Below are 18,402 nucleotides of genomic sequence, written 5' to 3' on the forward strand. Positions count from 1 at the left end.
TTTAATGGGGGAGATAATTTTCAACTGAAAAGTTTTCACCTGAAAAATTAGAAAATTCTGACAAATTGGAGTTCAAATCTTTTGGAAAGGAAAGGCAGAGTTTGCACAGTGCATGATAATCTCCGTTTCTTTTGCTTGAAAGGTTTAAAAAGACCACTTCAAGGTCTCTCCGAAAAGATAATGTTCCTGTGTTTTTTTAAAAGATCTCCATGGTACATGACAAGCTGATGTTCTCTTCCAGGCTCCATAAAAATCTCCTGACTTGTTGCCAGCTCATTCTCATTCCACCTCCTCACCAACACCAGTCCCTGCCAGCATCTGCTCCCCCATACAAAAACATCCCTTAGTCATCCATTGGCTTTTTCTTCAGCTGGCCATGTTTCCACCGCAAGAAAAAAGCTACTGCAACAGAGCACCAGAAAGACAAAAAAAACTGGAATATGCCACATTGTGTAGGTATGTGCAGGCACAGTGTTGATGTCATGCTTGTTTGACATCCAAATAAAACTTGTCTGAAATGTTCATTCCAATTAGCAATTATAGAGAAGTCATCCAACATAAAGGTGTCTGTCAATTTGTATAGTGACTGGCATCTCTCAATCATATCTCATTATTCTATTTTATACAGAACAGCAAGTGATAACAGAAACTGTGCAGATATTTAAAGGCAAATCTGGCACACGTCTGGGTGACAGTGGCTTAGTGGTTAGCACTACTGCCTCACAGTACACTTGATCCAGGTTTGATTCCAGCCTCCGGTGACTGTGTGGAGTTAAGGTGGAATTGCCATGCTAAATTGCTACATAGTGTCCAGGGATGTGGAGGCAGTGTGGATTAGCCAAGAGAAATGCAGGGTTACAGGGATAGAATAAAGAGGTGGGTCTGGGTTGGATGCTCTACAAAGGGTCAGTGCAGACTCAATGGGCCAAATTGCCTTCTTCCACACTGTAGGGATTCTATGACTTTCTCTTCAATTTTGGTATCCACTGTCCAGTTCTTAGGACTAGATCCACAACAGAAATGATCATAACTAGGGAGGATAGGTCAGCATGATGCAGTACAAGAACCACGAGATTGGCTCATGCAGAAAATAAAAAGTAAGACTCAGGAATATCACCACCTTCTGATCAGCAGGGTATCTGCCTAGAACAAAGAGTAAGCCTGTAAGTTCAGTTGTTTTGTTTTAAAATCTCTTGTCCTGGAGTAATTAGAGCTGACAAACAGGTGCACAAACTTGAAAATGTTTCATTTTGCAACCTTTAAATTCCTTATCTCAGAAAGTAAAAGATTATTTTACAAAATTGTAATCCAAAGTTCAGAAACTGTCTTTTTCAAATTTCCATTGAACATTGTAGAACTAAAACCCACAACATTCTGTTTTACAGACATTAACAGGAAATATTTCCATGCAAAATATTTACCATTCTTTCCAGTGGGAGGGTTCTACATTCTTGACACAGCAAGAAGTTTCAGTGAGTATAAATAAATTTGATGCCAAAGTTATGTCTCTTGTGGTGTGCCAGACTGACTCATCTTGCCAACTTACAGGGAGGTTTCTACCAGTGGATTTGGTGCTATATGAACAAGGGACTGAATTAAAGTTTTCCTTTGATGTTGATCAAATGTACATACAGACATGTGTCTGCTCAGTTGACACAAGAAAGGTAATGGTGACAATTAAAGGAATTTCATGAGTACTGTCACCTGATAGTCATGTGCGACTCACCATGTTCTAGCGATCCAGAAACCTAAGTAATGTTCTGGGTACCCAGGTTGAATCCTGTCATAGCAGTGGTGGAATTTGAATTCAACAAAAAGCTGGAACTAAGAGTCTATTGATGACCATGAAACCATTGTCAATTATTGTAAAATCCTATCTAGTTCAATCTGTGCTTTAGGACGGAAATCTGCTGCACTTACCTAGTCTGGCCAATATTTGACTCCAAACCCATAGCAAAAGTGTGATTATCTCTTAACTGCCCTCTATAACGGCCTAAAATTCCACTTAGTTCAAGGACATTTATGGATAAACAAGTGCTGGCCTTACCAGTGGTGCCCACATTCCATAAAGAATGAAGAACAAAATGACTATACTTAGGAGGACCTATTTCAGCAATTTTTCAGACTTTTGACAAATTGGCCTATGGATTAAAATAGAAAAGATTCCTAACTGAAGAAATCTTTCAGGACACTTCAGTTATCAAATTTCTGACATGACTGTTTGGTTATACTTCAAACCCGTAAGGAAGGGTCGCTAGGGAGATACATTGCTGCAGTGATTGAGTTGCTCATATTGATGAGCGTGGCTCCGGGCCTTGGGGATTACTATCAGCACAGCTCTGTGCCTCAAGGATTGCTGAGCATTAGCTCACAGCCTTGGGATCTTAGGAATTGCTGTTTGACCAATTGGAGGCTGCTGTGGTGGGCACGGAGGAAGAAGGCAGCTAAAGGTGTTGGAGGGGAAAGGAAGAGGCTGCAAAGGGGGTATAGAGGATGCTGCAGGAGGGGGAATTGAAAGCTGCAAGAAGGAGGGTAAAAGTGCAAGTCTAATAAGTACCCTGCAAGGACGCAAATAAAGAGGCTGTAAGATGGAGTGAAGAAAGAATATTAAGGGGAATTAACTCTGCAGACACTTGTCCTTTCATGTGTGTGTGGCTGTATTTGGGATTGAGGGAATATAGTTCTATTTTAGATCATAGCTTAGCCGTTACCCAGAGTTTGCACTTGCTTCAAGAAAAAATAATTAGGGTCATAGTTTTTAACACCACGGAAAGAAGCCTTTTGGCCCATTACGTCCATGCTAGTCATCAGATATCAATCTATTCTAATCCTATTTTCCAGCACTTGACCAATAGCCTTGTATGGAATGGCATACAAGTGTGCATCTAAATATTCTTAAAATGTCTTGAGAATTCTCACCTCTATCACCCTTTTAGGTAGTGAATTCCAGATACCCACAACCCTCTTCATATCCCCTCTGAACTTCCTATTTATTACATTAAAACTGTGCTCCCTTAAGAGAAAAGCTTTCTCCCTACCTACCTTGTCTATAACCCCAAAACTTTGTATGCCTCAAATCAGATTCTGCTTTTGCTTTTTTTGCTTAGAGGAAAACAACCCCAGCTAATTTGACCTCCTCATTCCAGAAAATCTCCAATCCAAGCAACATCTTTTTGTGTCCTTTCTAGTGCAATTCCTAGTAAATGGCAACTAGAACTGATCACTGTACTCCAGTTACAGCCTAATTAATGTTACAAAGTGCTCCATTATAACCTCCTTTCTCTTGTATTCAATACCTTGATTCATAAAAGTATGTTTCCCATTTGCCTTCTTAACCATCTTGTCTACCTGTCCTGCTGCTTTCAAGGATCTGTGCTCATGCACACCTCTGCCTTTGATGACTCTGTGCTTCCTAGGGTCCTACCATTCAATGTGTGCTTTCTTGCCTTGTTAGTCCTTCTAAAATGCATCACATCACACTTTTCAGGTATAAGTTCCCTTTGCGTTTGTTCAGACCTTGTGACCAGTCCAAATATATCACCTTATAGTCTAAGGCTTTCCTCCATGCTATTTACCACACCACCAATTTGCATGAGCCCTGGGAACTTATTAATCATATCACCAATTTTTATGTTTAGATCATTAATGTACATAACAAACAACGAGGGACCAAACACCACTGAATATCGGCTTCTTGTCACAGAAACACCCTTCCATTATCACTCTCTGCTTCCTGCCTCTGAGCCAAATTTGAATTCAAATTGCCAAACTGCCCTTGATCCCATGAGCTCTAACCCTCTTAACCAGTCTACCAATGGAGACCTTGTCAAAAGCATTACTGAAGTCTTATAGACCATGTCAACTGCACTACCCTCATCTACACACCTAGTCACCTTCTAGAAAATTCAATCAAATCTGTTAGACATGATCTGTCTCTTACATCTTGTGCTTAATTGCAAGTGGAAATTTAATGCATAATAGCATTTAAAAGATGCCTTAAGCGAACCAGCACAGGAAGAGAAAATACTATGGAAAATTCAAGTTTTGAAAAAGTAATGAAGCTAAATGGAACAGATGTACTTCAAAGGATTGTTGTGGACATCAGGGCAGTTCTCTGGTTTGGAGCATGAAACCCAGAACAAACAAAATTATATGGGAGTTACATCTTCTCGTCCCTTTGCAGGAATGGCACAATCATGAGATGGAGAACTCAAAAGAATAAGACAACAAAAGAATTTAGGCATAAAATCGGGGAAGCTGATAACTCTTCAGAACCCTCTGGTAGATTAAACAGCGAACCTGCAAAAAAGCATCACAGCACATTGCAATAATATGAGTTAAAAAATAAAATACCTGCCTGGCTGAAATCCTTCAAATCTTTTCAAATGACTTTACAGTGAAAGAATGTTCAATAAATTAGCAGATTCAAAATTCACTTTTCAGTCCCATTTTATTGCAATGTCCTGTTGTTTACCACACAACAGAAACTCTTGCAAACAAGATGAATATATAAAGTATGACCTGGTAGTGGTATTGAGCTTTTCGATGAATGTGCTTCTCTGGCTGGATATCACTTTCTGTTCCGAATGATTTCACTTGCACTTTGGAAGCTGATGTGTCAGGTACCTCAAACTCCACAGCAATGACTGGCTTCCATTCTGAAGGTATTTCTTGATCTGAACCCAGCTCAAGTTTACAAGAAAAACAGTGTGGATGGTCAGATGCTACAAGATAAAATGAGAGAAGTAGCATTTCACAGAGCAGTGAGGAGCAATACATTGAGCATAACCAAACCTTAGTAACAATTTTTTTCAAGATTAGAATTATCGATGGGACAGTATGGCTAACAAATAATAAAGATGTTAAGTATTGACATTACTGAAATATTAAAAAGATATAGTATTGAAATAATAATAAATAAAAATCTGAACAATCATGGTGTAAAGTTTTACTTATGACCATATGAATTAGGCCTGATCCACGTTCACACCTGTACCTGGTAATCTCTGATTCCCTTTTTAATCAAGAATCTATCTTCTTTTACCTTAAAAAAATTCAGTGCCTGCCTCTACCACCCTCGGTGGAAGGGGGTTCCAAAGATTCACAGGTCTCTTAAAAAAAAACAAAAATTCCTCAATCTCAATCTTAAATGGAAGACCCCTCATTATGGTAGCACTATTATTGCAATTACCGTGTTCTCTAGTTCTCATTTACCTTACATATCTCCACATTCTTGGTGAATTCAGTTTAAGTAATACAAGTTGTAGTTTTCCTTTTCTTTGATTGTATTTTGAGAGATTTTCATTATTTACGGCTGAATAGGAGGGCAGATGTGTGTGTTCCCAGTCTCTATTGGTGCACTTCTCAATATAGAGAATTTATAAAGGTGAAATTATAAAGGTGAATAAATTCCTTTTATTCTCCCTCCCTCCCTTCCTACGGAAAGGTGTAATGTCTTCTTGGTACAGCCCCATAGCTGAACAGATGATTCATGGAGAAAGTAATTCCCATTCGTTTACACCCTAACAGCCTGCTTACTGGCTTTGGAAGTGGTGGAAGCATCAATGTAACTTGACATAATGTGGGAGCTGAAAATGTGTTGCTGGAAAAGCGCAGCAGACAGGCAGCATCCAAGGAGCAGGAGAATCAACGTTTCGGGCATGAGCCCTTCTTCAGGATAATGTGGGACCCCAGACAGCAAAGACAGCCTTGCTGCAAAATGAGATTCCTTCCTCTCCTCCATGTGTGAATGGTCCTAATGAGATTCACAAACTCAGTCTAAATCTCTTCCATTGCAGCTGGCCCTAACCTGCTGCAGTCCCAGCCGTGGCCACCACTCCCATTGGTACCTTTGAGACTGAAGAGATGACAACCATCTAATAGACCAGAAATCTGCCTCTTAAAAGAGGTGGGAAACTCCAATTGCAGGCAATTAATTACTAGAGGAATGTAAAATATAGTGGGGACTTCCTTGGCCAGTTGAAGTAGGGTTTCTCAATTTTCTGGCTGATGTCCACCACTGTCCCATAAAAGTTTTAACTTTATTTTATCATTGGATATCAGAAACTATGCACTTGCTCACCAGATGAGCCAATTTCTACATTCTGATTGTTCAGCAATTATATGATGGAATATACCTGCATTCCTATCAGGTAGACGATCAATCCTCCAGACAATTGCCTTGAAAGCATGTACATACTTAGCTGTACCAATGGTGACTTGCATTACTGGTTCACCACCTGTTGTGCTAACAGAGCCAAATCGAGCATTCCGATTCATCTTTGCCTTCAAGGACTTCTGTCTGAAGAGATTCCCAGTTTGAAATATCTTGAACCAAGCTGGGGGAACAGGAAAGCGGATCATCACATTTTCACAATACATAGATGACAGCCTGTTTTGGAGATTGGAATAGGCAGCGGACATAACTAGAAATGCTTGCAATTCTGTGTAGGCTCCATGAACTGTGACCAGACCCTTTAACAAAAAGGGAAGCTCAGGATTGTCACAGACTGTTTTGAAACGCATGAGCTCCAATCTACAGGCATCAGGAGGAGTGAATTTTATGACTCTAGATTTTTCAAACTCATTTTCTTTCACACACTTATGAACCCGGTAGTCAGAGATCTGAATCCATGTGCTATCCATATCATTTTTCAAATAACAGCGGTCTTTTCTTTGAAGCTGTAAGTCATTAAGAGTCAAAAAACATTCAACATTGCCATTAATGAAGCACAGACAATAAACGTGGGTCACCACTGAACCTTCAATCATTTTTCCTTCTCTTGAAAATTTTCCCCAGAAGTGATCCGTTATTTCAAGTATCATTTCTTGTTCTTCATAGCTCTTTCTGCGCTGTGCAAGGAGAGGTAGTTTCATTAGTTCCTCTTCAACAGCAGCAATGAAGTCTGTGAAATCCTTGTAGTCAGTTGTTCCAAATTTCAACACCTGTTCAACCTCTGCTTCATGTAGGACTTCGGTTTTTGCGTGATATTTTCGTTTTTCTGTGTATGACACATTTTCAATCTTCACTGTGTGGATCTTTTCTGATGCCTTGTAGTTCTCCAGCTTGGGTTTTGAGAGCCTACAATATGGTTGCAACTGAAATTCTTTGAAAGGTTTCTCAAGGCCCTGTTCATAATAGAGTTGTAAAACTCCCCCAGCCAGGAGGTTCAGATAGATAGGGCCCCATTGACGGGAAGACATCATATTCTTCTTCTCAGGGATCCTCATCATTAAAGGCCAACCATTTTTGTACCCAATTCTGAAGAGATTCCTAACATTAGGCGAAGATATTTGAACATGATGTTGTTTGTTTTCTGAAAATGTCTTTGAAGGTTGGAAGTCGTCTGCTTGTATCTTTTCATGTTTTTGACAAAGAACAGTTAGAGGGGAATTACTCCAACTTTTCTGGGGTCCATTCATTTGCTTGGGGCCATGAAAAAAAGTGTTTGTTGTGCTTGTGGTTGAGATTTCATGAGCCTGGTTACTTTCTTGTTCACAGTGAGAAATACCAGTGCTTGAAATATAACTCTGATTCCAAAATGGATTGGTGTATCCATTCTCATTATTATGTGGCCTAAACTGATCGGTTTGCGACAGATCCTCAAACTTAAAGAAACAGCTATCCCCGGATGAGCTTGCTGTGATTGGTATCTGAAGTCCAGACATTGGCGTGGAAGGAAAGTTTGTGAATGGTGAAGAAAGTGGCGTGTTACTGCCAGAGGCAGATCTCCTGGACAAATCATCTTGAGAAGAAAGACTCAATACCAGACCATTGGACTTGTGCCCATTGTCCGAACTGAAGGACTGTTTTGGTGACTGGAAACCATAATCATCATCAAAAGTCACCCAGTTTGGATAATTCAGCGAAGACATGTTGTGTTTAATTTATAAGTAATTCCTCTTTTCACTATTCTGGAAGACTGGTTCCAGTATACCCTGCTGAAGGAACAAAATAATGAATAGTTTTTGTTTTACTTTGATCTATTAGTGCTAAATGTTAAATTATATCAGATAACAGACGTACAGAAGCAGAGGTCTTTTATTAAACAGTGGTAGCCTGAAGATTTCATCATACCAGTGAAATAATATTGTGCAGTTTGGAGTATAAAACACCTTAAGTAACAACATAGGAGAAGCTCAAGAATATGATGTTTTGTACCAGATTTCGTGCTTCAGTGTGTTAAATTTAGATACAAAAAACTTTATGTAAGAAGAACATTAAATCTAGTGATTACTTTAAAAAATCTCTGCAGGTTATAGTCAGCTGTAATTACATTTTTCCTAGTTTGAGCTCAAAACGTTAAGCTAATTTAGCAACTGAATTTCATGCTAGTGTGAGTGCTAGACCACAAGCCCAGGAGGGGCTCTAGTGGTGCAGTGGTAGTGTCCCTACCTCTGAAACAAAAGGCTTGGGTTCAAATCTCATCTGCTCTATAGGTGTGTAATAACACCTTTGAACTGGAGTAGTGGGCTGTGAAGAAGGTTATTTCAGAATATAACAGAATCTTGATCAGATGGGCCAAGGTGTGGCAGATGGAGTTTAATTTAGATAAATATGAGATGGTGCATTTTGGGAAGGCAAACCAGGGCAGGACTTATACAGTTAATGATAGCGTTTATAGGGAGTGTTACTGAACAAAGAGACGTGAGGTGCAGGTGCATAGTTCCTTGCAAGCGGAGTTGCAGGTAGACAGGGATTTAAAAGGGACCTGAGGGGCAAAGGGTGGTGCATGTATGGAACGAGCTGCAGGACGAGATGGTGGAGGCAGCGACAATTACAACATTTAAAAGGCATCTGGATTGGTGTCTGAAAAGGAAAGATTTAGAGGGATACGGGTCAAATGATGGCAAATGGAACCAAATATCTGGTCAGCAACGACAAGTTGGACCAAAGGACCTGTTTCCATGCTGTATTACTCTATGGCTTAATAACAGGTTGATTAGAAAATATCTAGACTACGAGCACTTTGACCTCAGTGGGCTTTGCACACAAATTAATTAACATGGTGGGAAACACTGCTGATTTATTTGTAGTGGTTAATAGATGGGAAAAAAAACAGGGATAATTTGGTTTTGGGGGAAAGTATAATCATTCAGTTGTGCTTGAGTGCTTCTGGATATAATAAAAAAAAACTATCAGCTTCTTGGAGGGTTTGTATGGTGTGGTGGTAGTGTTGCTACCTCTGGGCCAGGAGGCCTGGGTTCAAGTCACCCCTGCTCCAGGAGGCGTGTAAAAACATCTCTGAACAGGTTAATTAGAAAATATCTAGACTTCCAGCCATCAATGTCATGAGAGATTATATCCATGAGAGGTATATTTAAAATTAATGGCTGGAATTGTAGATCATGCACATGTGCGATTATTCACATTACCCAATACAATTAGGTTCTGTCTGGCAGAAACTTTACCTTCTAACTGTACCTTGAATTACTTTAATCATTTTAGTCAAATTACTTTGTTTGGAAATTATTTCAAATAATTATCTTGTCTTGGAATAAAAGTATTTTCTACTGAAATTTAATTCTAACCAACTTGCACATCTATGGTGTACAATTTAATCCTGTTCCTCCCCGATGAGTTTGGTCTGGGTTAATTATTCAGGAGGGAGGGTAGCATGTAGGAATTCTGCTACTTTCTTATCCACAGCTCATTTGAGTCCATAGAATAAAGATGTGTGGATCCCCTCCTGGCTCAGAACCGTTATTCCAGCAGCCGGTGAGGGGCTTGCCACATGGTGAGGATAACAAACAAACTCCTTCTGGGTTACCTGTGGACACTCAGAGGAATTCTTCATCGAAGGGTATTCCATATCCAACTGAGGTACCTGGCATTCGGGAAGGGAGGAGTGTGCCACTGAGTATAACACACTTCCCTCTATCCTTGCTGCCAATCTGAATTCCCAACAGTCCCACCCACTACTTCCACCATTGCTAACCTGCGGCCTGGGACTCAGTGACAACCTCAGGACTTAGTGGGTGCCCTACTGGCAGGAAATAGCTGATGTCACTGCTACTGGATACAGTTGCCAACATTTGATTGGCCAGCAGTTCCCAGGGGTGGGATTTCATCTGAAGGCCTTTGATCTCAGGGAAGGCTCACAACTGTTAAATAAATTGACAATTCTTCCCCAAAAGTGGCAATGTGTGGCTCTTGCCAACACTTACTCGCAGGTGATGCCACCTTCACTTTCATTAAACCTGACCCATGAATTTTCTGATGGATTTAAAGAAACATTTCATGTGTTAGATACTTCAAAAAAGTCCCAATTAATGGTATTCTCTCTCCAGAACGATATTGCCAATATTCCAACACCCCCTCCTCCTGAGGAAATTCATTCTCTTCATATGTCAGATTGCCCTATTACTACTTCTTTATTGATTTAACAGTATATAGGAAAAAACTTAAATACAGAGCTTATTTCTTTGTACTTCCCATAGTTTAGTACAGACAGAAAATCATTTTGTCCCCGTATTTTGTGTTCAATAAACAATACAGAGGATTAGAAGGGAGTAATTAATAGAGTTACAGATTATAAAAAAATAAGAGGAGCAAGTAAGGTAATCAAGGAACTGTTCTTTAGTACAGTAGCTTTGTGATGCCCACATTAAACTTAAATGATTCTGAAGTAATTGCTGCAGCATTATGAAGGTGAAATCCACATTTAGATGCAGGGAAACAACAGGTAGTAATACTTTTTGTAATAACTAGTTGTATTTCCAAGGTTCAGAGAACTCCAACCTCTTCAGCACAGTTTGACTGATTATCTATTGGCATTAGATATCGACTGACAATTTCAATTATATAAAGTAATTCATTCACCTTCAAGATTTCAGGAATGGTGTTTGTCAGGGGAATTGAAATGTTGGGCCATGGGTGGTTGGGTTGATTGGTGTGGGTGTCCCAGAGATGTTCCCTAAAGCGCTCTGCGAGAAGGCATCCGGTTTTCCCAATGTAGAGGGGACCGCATTTGGAGCAATGGATAAAATAAATGACATTGGTGGATGTGCAGGTGAAACTTTAATGGATGTGGAAGGCTCCTTTGGGGCCTTGGATGGAGGTGAGGGGGAAGGTATGGGCGGAGGTTTTGCCATTCCTGTGGTGGCAGGGGAAGGTGCCAGGAAGGGTGGGTAGTTGTTGGGGGGCGTGGACCTGACCAGGATTCATTCCTGATAAAGGGCTTTTGCCCGAAACATCGATTTTCCTGCTCCTCGGATGCTACCTGACCTGTTGTGCTTTTCCAGCATCACTCTAATCTTGACTCTGATATCCAGCATCTGCAGTCTTCACTTTCGCCAAGTATCAACCTGACTCCACCCCAGACTCAGCTCACTTTCTGCTGAAACCTTCATCCCATACTTTTGTCCCCTCTAGATTTGATTATGCCAAAGCACTTCCTTGCTGGCATTCTACTGTCCAAAAATTGGGTCATCTAGCACATGTCCTTACTCATACCAAATTCTGTTCACCTTTCACCCTATGCTTGCTGACCTACAGTGACTTCCAATCATGCAAAGCATGAATTTTTTAAAATTCTCATCCTTGTTTTTAAAGTTCACCTGATCTCATCCCTTCATATCTCCTTGGTCATCCCCAGTCCCATAACCCTTTGAGGTTTCTGTATTCCTGTAATTCCAGTCTTTTGAGCATTCACAATGTTATTGCTCAAAGATTGATGGCTGAGCCTTCAGCTGTCAACCCAAACTCTGGAATTTCCTACCTCAACCTCTATATCTCTCCATCTATTTTCTCCATTAGCATATTTGTTAAAATTTCTCGGTGGCTGAGCTTTTCGTTATCGGTCGGTCATGAGATCTCATTATGTGGCTTGGGTCCAATTATGCTCTGGAATGCTCCTGTGAGGTGCCTTGGCAGGATTATTGCATTAGAGGCACTGTATAAATGAAATTCGTTGCTGGCCATGACCCTTTTTTTTCATCATTTTCAATTTCCTTCCCTCAACCCGGAAAAGGCTTTCAGATTGATCATTTGCAGAATTTACAAGTTTCCATTGAGGCACAATGTAAATAGAAACATGCCTATTATTCAAAATGCACGACAAAATGTTTTATAACTAGTTGGTTCAGTGTTCCAGTGCAATGTATTTTCAGCTTTGGGTATGAAAATGGTATAGATAAGGTCTGTTTTCTCTGAGTTTTGTTGCCCTATCCTACAGGCATAGACACATAGAGATATACAGCTTGGGAACAGACCCTTTGGTCCAACTCATCCAGGCAGACAGATATCCTGACCTAATCTAGTCCCATTTGCCAGCACTTGGCCCATATTCTCCTAAACCCTTCCTATTCATTTCCCCATCCTGACATCTTTTAAATGTTGTAGTTGTACCAGCATCTACCACTTACTCTGGCAGCTCATTCCATACACGCACCACCCTTTGCATGAAAATGTTGCCCCTTAGGTCTCTTTTAAATCTTACCAAAGGTTGGCAGCTGTTTAGATTAGATTAGATTACTTACAGTGTGGAAACAGGCCCTTCGGCCCAACAAGTCCACACCGCCCCGCCGAAACGCAACCCACCCATACCCCTACATCTACCTCTTACCTAACACTACGGGCAATTTAGTATGGCCAATTCACCTGACCTGCACATCTTTGGACCGTGGGAGGAAACCGGAGCACCCGGAGGAAACCCACGCAGACACGGGGAGAACATGCAAACTCCACACAGTCAGTCGCCTGAACCCGGGTCTCTGGCGCTGTGAGGCAACAGTGCTAACCACTGTGCCACCGTGCCACCCATACTGTATTGAGAATGATGTTCAGATGATGATAAGTGAACTGAAACAGCTTTGGTCAAGTATGTCAGGATCCAAGGGCTAAGGCCATAACACAAACCTGAGATTGCTGGTGTGAGTAAAGGCAATATTACTCTGATACAGTAACAACTGTTCTTCTTGGGCTATATTTAAATGATTGAAGAGAATATTGGAGCCCTTTAGGGTCAATTTTATCAATGTGCATTACTGCAGGAAGTGTTGCCTGCCAGCCTTGTGTGTTTTAAGAGTTCACTGCAGCATTTCCTACAACTTTCCATGAAGCATCTGTAAGTTTATACCCTTTACAATTACCTCCTACAGTCTATGGTCCACTTGATCTGTTAGTACTTAATGCAGATTCTGGATCAAAACACTTTGAACTCACAATATTGATATATCTAAATCCTGTAACTGCCACAACAAGGACTAAAAAAAGGCACCTGAACATTACCCATATAAAGTGTTTATTTGTGAAGGTTATCGTTTGCTATCAATAAAGAGACTTTTAATTTTATTGCTTGAGAGAAACAGAAAACTGCCTTTTCTGGTCTTTAAAGCAATAGTTTGGTGAACAGGGCAGCTGATCAGTTCACTGTCTCATCATTCTAAAACTATTATCAAAAGAGAAAATGCTAGAAAATCTCAGCAGGTCTGGCAGCATCTGTAAGGAGAGAAAAGAGGTGACGTTTCGAGTCTAACTGACTCGAAAAGTCAGCTCTTTCCTCTCCTTACAGATGCTGCCAGACCTGCTGAGATTTTCCAGCATTTTCTCTTTTGGTTTCAGATTCCAGCATCCGCAGTAGTTTGCTTTTATTCTAAAACTATTGTTGTTTCACCAGTTTGCAAGTTGTGTCCTTCCAGCCACTTAATCTGCCTCATTAAGGTCTAAGTAAAAAGAATACTTGTGAGAAACTAAACCATGCAGTCTATGTAGTGCTTGATAAGGATTTGGGACTTTTACAGGAAATTAAAAAGATGAACTATAAACCCTGGATTGCACAAAGAGCAGAATTTGATATAAAATATATTAACAACAACAAAAAAAAGTACACAGAACTGTTAGTGTTTCGAAGGTATAATGAGAAGATTGACCAAGTTCAAAAGATATTTTTAATTATTTGGAAGGCTAAATGGGACAATATGTACTTTTGTGGAAACATGAAGCAAGCTTAAAGATAAAGCAGCTGTGGTGCTCAGCCTTGAAAGTCTGTCATAAATATCAGATGCTGTTTCTGCAGAATCAGCTGTTTGAACCATAGCAATAGGAGACTGGACAGCTGGCTTTTACATAAACCAGAGGGGTAAAAGCAGCCACTTTAAGACTGCTCCAGGACATAGCTTAGAAGGATATCAAGAATGTGAGTGAAGAATTAACCCGTCAGTCTCCCAATGTGCTGGAAACTTCAACCATCCTGAGCTCTGAGTTGCACTTAAGGTTTTAAGCATATCCAGCTAACTTACGGCCCTAAAAAATAAAGAGAATTTTTAAATTACCCAATGTCAAGTTAATGTACTGATCTGTGTGATGTTAACAATTCTCAGCCATGGAGGGAATAGGGTTGGGAGGGGAGGGGTGTCTTCCATTTCACTTTAGCATCTAGCATCCCACAATCGGATGGAAAGTATCAGACAGGGTCCCTCCTTTGATCACTAGCTACCAATCTGTCATGGAAAATATTTGTGTGGAAGTTCATTGACCTTGGTCTGCTGCCACTGATCATCCAGACTCGTTTGTGAAAACTGGCAGTATAAAAGGCCATTGGCGTTGTGAAATCATCAGCACATGTCAATGTCTTTCAGACAGCAGAAAGGAAACAATCTCTTCAGTGCCTTGTAGGTGAATTTTATCTTTTTTGACTACATCCAAGTTGTTTTGAGTTTCTTGGAGAGTTTTTCAAAGTGAGATGTTTTCTGTCCTAATTTACTAAACTCGCCACATTAATTACAAACCCAGCACTAACGGCATCTCTCACATCTAATTTCTGCCCTATCTTACCACATAACATTTCCAAATTAACTTAGCACTCAGTGGATATCTGCCAAAGCACCAGCATCCCTGCCATCTTTAAAAGGGTGCTACACACCCAGATGAACACTGGCAATCTGAAGCTGCCCTGTTCAACAGGGAGGTTTGTACATGTTATCGGAGAAAAAGAAGATGGCATGATGATTCTTTGACAGGGATCTGGAGGCACCAATGAAGAAGTGTCCTCTTCCCAGAGGGCAGCCAGAAGATACTGCACCACCAGCACAGACCCAGGTGTCAGGGCCAGCAGTGCAGAAAGAGCAATACCTTACCTGCTATGCCAGAGTATATGGTGCATTCTTCTCTCTGCTACGTCACACTCACTCTCTATCTGTCACTGCTCCCTCCAAGGCTCATGCTCTGCCACTCCCACTATTGCCTACAATATCTTCCCTCACCTTCTCTCCTCCTTCATTTCCATACCATTAATCCTGCTTTGCCCTATACGTTGCCTCCTTGGTCCTCATTTGGTATATTATCTTGCCCCATTTGTTTCAACACTGACAGCTATGCAACTCACTGTAATTTCACTCAGTCGCTCCCTTTTTCTCATTACAAGAGAAGACAGCCCGCAAAAGGGCAGAGTGAGCTTATACAGTTGAGAGGTGTCTGACACCCATGCCTTCACCCCTTTTAGACTCCTGACCCTTGCAGAACCACGGGACTGCTCCTGTGGAGATAGTGAGACATCCATGACCCATCAAATCAGTAAGTATCACTTTGCATGCCACCACCAGTCTCCCGTTAACACCATTGTGATTTGAATCACTGACCATAATAGCTTCTCTCTCTTCTGTCTTGGATACCCCATAATCCTTCTGAAGACTCTATGACATCTGTGAAGAGGTGGTTGGCTGTGGACCTCTCAGGACAAAAGTACTAAGGCCTCAAGAGGAAACATCAGCAAGGCTGCTCCTGCACCACCCATCAGCCCTGACAGACACTTTTGGGGGAAATCATCGAAGTACAGTGTGTGGGAGTACAATGTGGTGAGCACCTCATAGTGGCAATTCCACAGCTGGCTGAGGAAGAAATGACAGCCCAGTCCACTGGCACTCAGAGGGCTGCTGGAGACCAGACCGCTGTTTGGGCCCAGGCAGGTGATGACCCTGTGATGTGTGCAATCAGGGACTGTATCTAAACACACAGCATGATGCAGCAGTGACAGCCACGCATACATTGGCCTTCATTACCCAGAAGCTGCCTCCATGCAGCAAATCCTGCAACTGTTGGGCTGCCTCCATCAACAGGTTGGCAGCTGCCATGGAGAGCCAGGTCCAGCACCTTCAGAGACTGCTGAAGAGGCATACTGGTCACCTTATTGTACACCCCCTAATAGTCAGTGGGAAATTTGTAAGGAGATCTCCATTATCTGTAAGAATAATAGGGTGGTTATGGTAGAGGATTTTAAACTTTCCAAACATAGACTGGGACTGCCATAGTGTTAAAGGTTTAGATGGAGAGGAATTTGTTAAGTGTGTACAAGAAAATTTTCTGATTCAGTATGTGGATGTACCTACAAGAGAAGATGCAAAACTTGACCTACTCTTGGGAAGTCAGGCAGGGCAGGTGACTGAGGTGTCAGTGGGAGGGCACTTTGGGGCCAGCGACCATAATTCTATTAGTTTTAAAATAGTGATGGAAGAGGACAGACCAGATCTAAAAGTTGAAGTTCTAAATTGGAGGAAAGCTAATTTTGACAGTATCAGGGTCAGTATATTCCTGTTAGGGTGAAGAAAGGCTGGTAGATGTTGGGAATACTGGGTGACTAAAGAAATTGAGGGTTTGGTTAAGAAAAAGAAGGAAGCATATGTCAGATATAGACAGGATGGATCGAGTGAATCCTTAGAAGAGTATAAAGGTAGTAGGAGTGTACTTAAGAGGGAAATCAGGAGGGCAAAAAGGGGACATGAGATAGCTTGAGCAAATAGAGTTAAGGAGAATCCAAAGAGTTTTTAAAAATACATTAAGGACAAAAGGGTAACTAGGAAGAGAATAGGGCCCCTCAAAAATCAGCAAGTTGGCCTTTGTGTGGAGCCGCAGGAGATGAGGGGAGATATAAACGAGTATTTTGCATCAGTGTTTACTCTGGAAAAGGCATGGAAGATATAGAATGGAAGGAAATAGATGGTGACATCTTGAAAAATGTCCATATTACAGAGGAGGAAGTGCCGCTTGTCTTGAAGCAAATAAAAGTGGATAAATTCCCAGGACCTGATCAGGTGTACCCTGGTGCTCTGTGGGAAGCTAGGGAAGTGATTGCTGGGCCTCTTGCTGAGATATTTGTATCATTGATAGTCACAGGTGAGGTGCCAGAAGACTGGAGGTTGGCTAGCGTGGTGCCACTCTTTAAGAAGGGTGGTAAGGACAAGCCAGGGAACTATAGACCAGTGAGCCTGTGGTCGGTGGTGGGCAAGTTGTTGGAGGGACAGGATGTACATTTCCTGAGGGAAAGGCAAGGACTGATTAGGGATAGTCAACATGACTTTGTGCATGGGAAATCATGTCTCACAAACTTGATTGAGTTTTTTGAGGAAGTAACAAAGAGGATCGATGAGGGCAGAGCGGCCGATGTGATCTTTATGGATTTCAGTAAGGCATTCAACAAGGTTCCCCATGGGAGATTGATTAGCAAGGTTAGATCTCAGAAAACAGGGAGAACTAGTCATTTGGATACAGAACTGGCTCAAAGGTAGAAGACAGATGGTGGTGGTGAAGGGTTGTTTTCAGACTGGAGGCCTCTGATCAGTGGAGTGTCACAAGAATCAGTGCTGGGTCCTCTACTTTTTGTCTTTTATATAAATGATTTGGATGTGAACATAAGAGGTCTAGTTACTATGTTTGCAGATGACACCAAAATTGGAGGTGTAGTGGACGGCAAAGAAAGTTAACTCAGATTATAGTGGGATTTTGTTCAAATAGGCCAATGGACTGAGGAGTGGCAGGTAGAGTTTAATTTAGATAAATGCAAGGTGCTGCATTTTGGGAAAGCAAATCTTAGAAAGATCTATACACTTAATGGTAAGATCCTCGGGCGTGTTGCTGAACAAAGAGACCTTGGAATGCAGGTTCATAGCTCCTTGAAAGTAGAGTTGTAGGTAGATAGGATAGTGAGGAAGGCACTTGGTATGCTTTCCTTTATTGTTCAGAGTATTGAGTACAGGCATTGGGAGGTAATGTTGTGGCTGTACAGGACATTGGTTAGGCCACTTTGGAATATTGTGTGCAATTCTGCTCTCCTTCCTATCTGTAGGATTGTGTGAAACTTGAAAGGGTTCAGAAAAGATTTACAAGAATGTTGCCAGGGTTGGAGGGTTTCAGCTGTAGGGAGAGGCTGAATAGGCTGGAACTGTTTTCCCTGGAGCGTCGGAGACTGAGGGGTGACCTTATAGAGATTTATAAAATCGTGAGGGGCATGGATAGGATAAATAGACAAAGTCTTTTCCCTAGGTTGGGGGAGTCTAGAACTAGAGGATATAGGTTTAGGGTGAGAGGGAAAAGATATATGAGAGATCTAAAGGGGCAACTTTTTCATGCAGAGGGTGGTACATGTGTGGAATGAGCTGCCAGAGGAAGTGGTAAGGGTTGGTACAAGT

The 18,402-nt window shown here is 41.3% G+C and overlaps 1 protein-coding gene across 1 annotated transcript in view; it reads right to left on the minus strand.

Moving 5' to 3' along the window:
• The window catches only part of LOC140482658 (stonin-1-like), a 106,821-nt gene that overhangs the window by 77,861 nt on the left and 10,558 nt on the right, over nucleotides 1-18,402 (minus strand). The window contains exons 2-3 of the mRNA XM_072580161.1: nucleotides 6,138-7,941; nucleotides 4,522-4,724 (exon numbers count right to left, since the gene is read on the minus strand). Coding sequence (XP_072436262.1) covers nucleotides 4,522-4,724; nucleotides 6,138-7,875 — 1,941 coding nt within the window. The 5' untranslated portion in view covers nucleotides 7,876-7,941. The remainder of the gene's footprint in view (nucleotides 1-4,521; nucleotides 4,725-6,137; nucleotides 7,942-18,402) is intronic.

This window comes from Chiloscyllium punctatum, chromosome 11 (genome assembly GCF_047496795.1).
Source record: "Chiloscyllium punctatum isolate Juve2018m chromosome 11, sChiPun1.3, whole genome shotgun sequence".
Classification (NCBI taxonomy): Eukaryota; Metazoa; Chordata; class Chondrichthyes; order Orectolobiformes; family Hemiscylliidae; genus Chiloscyllium; species Chiloscyllium punctatum.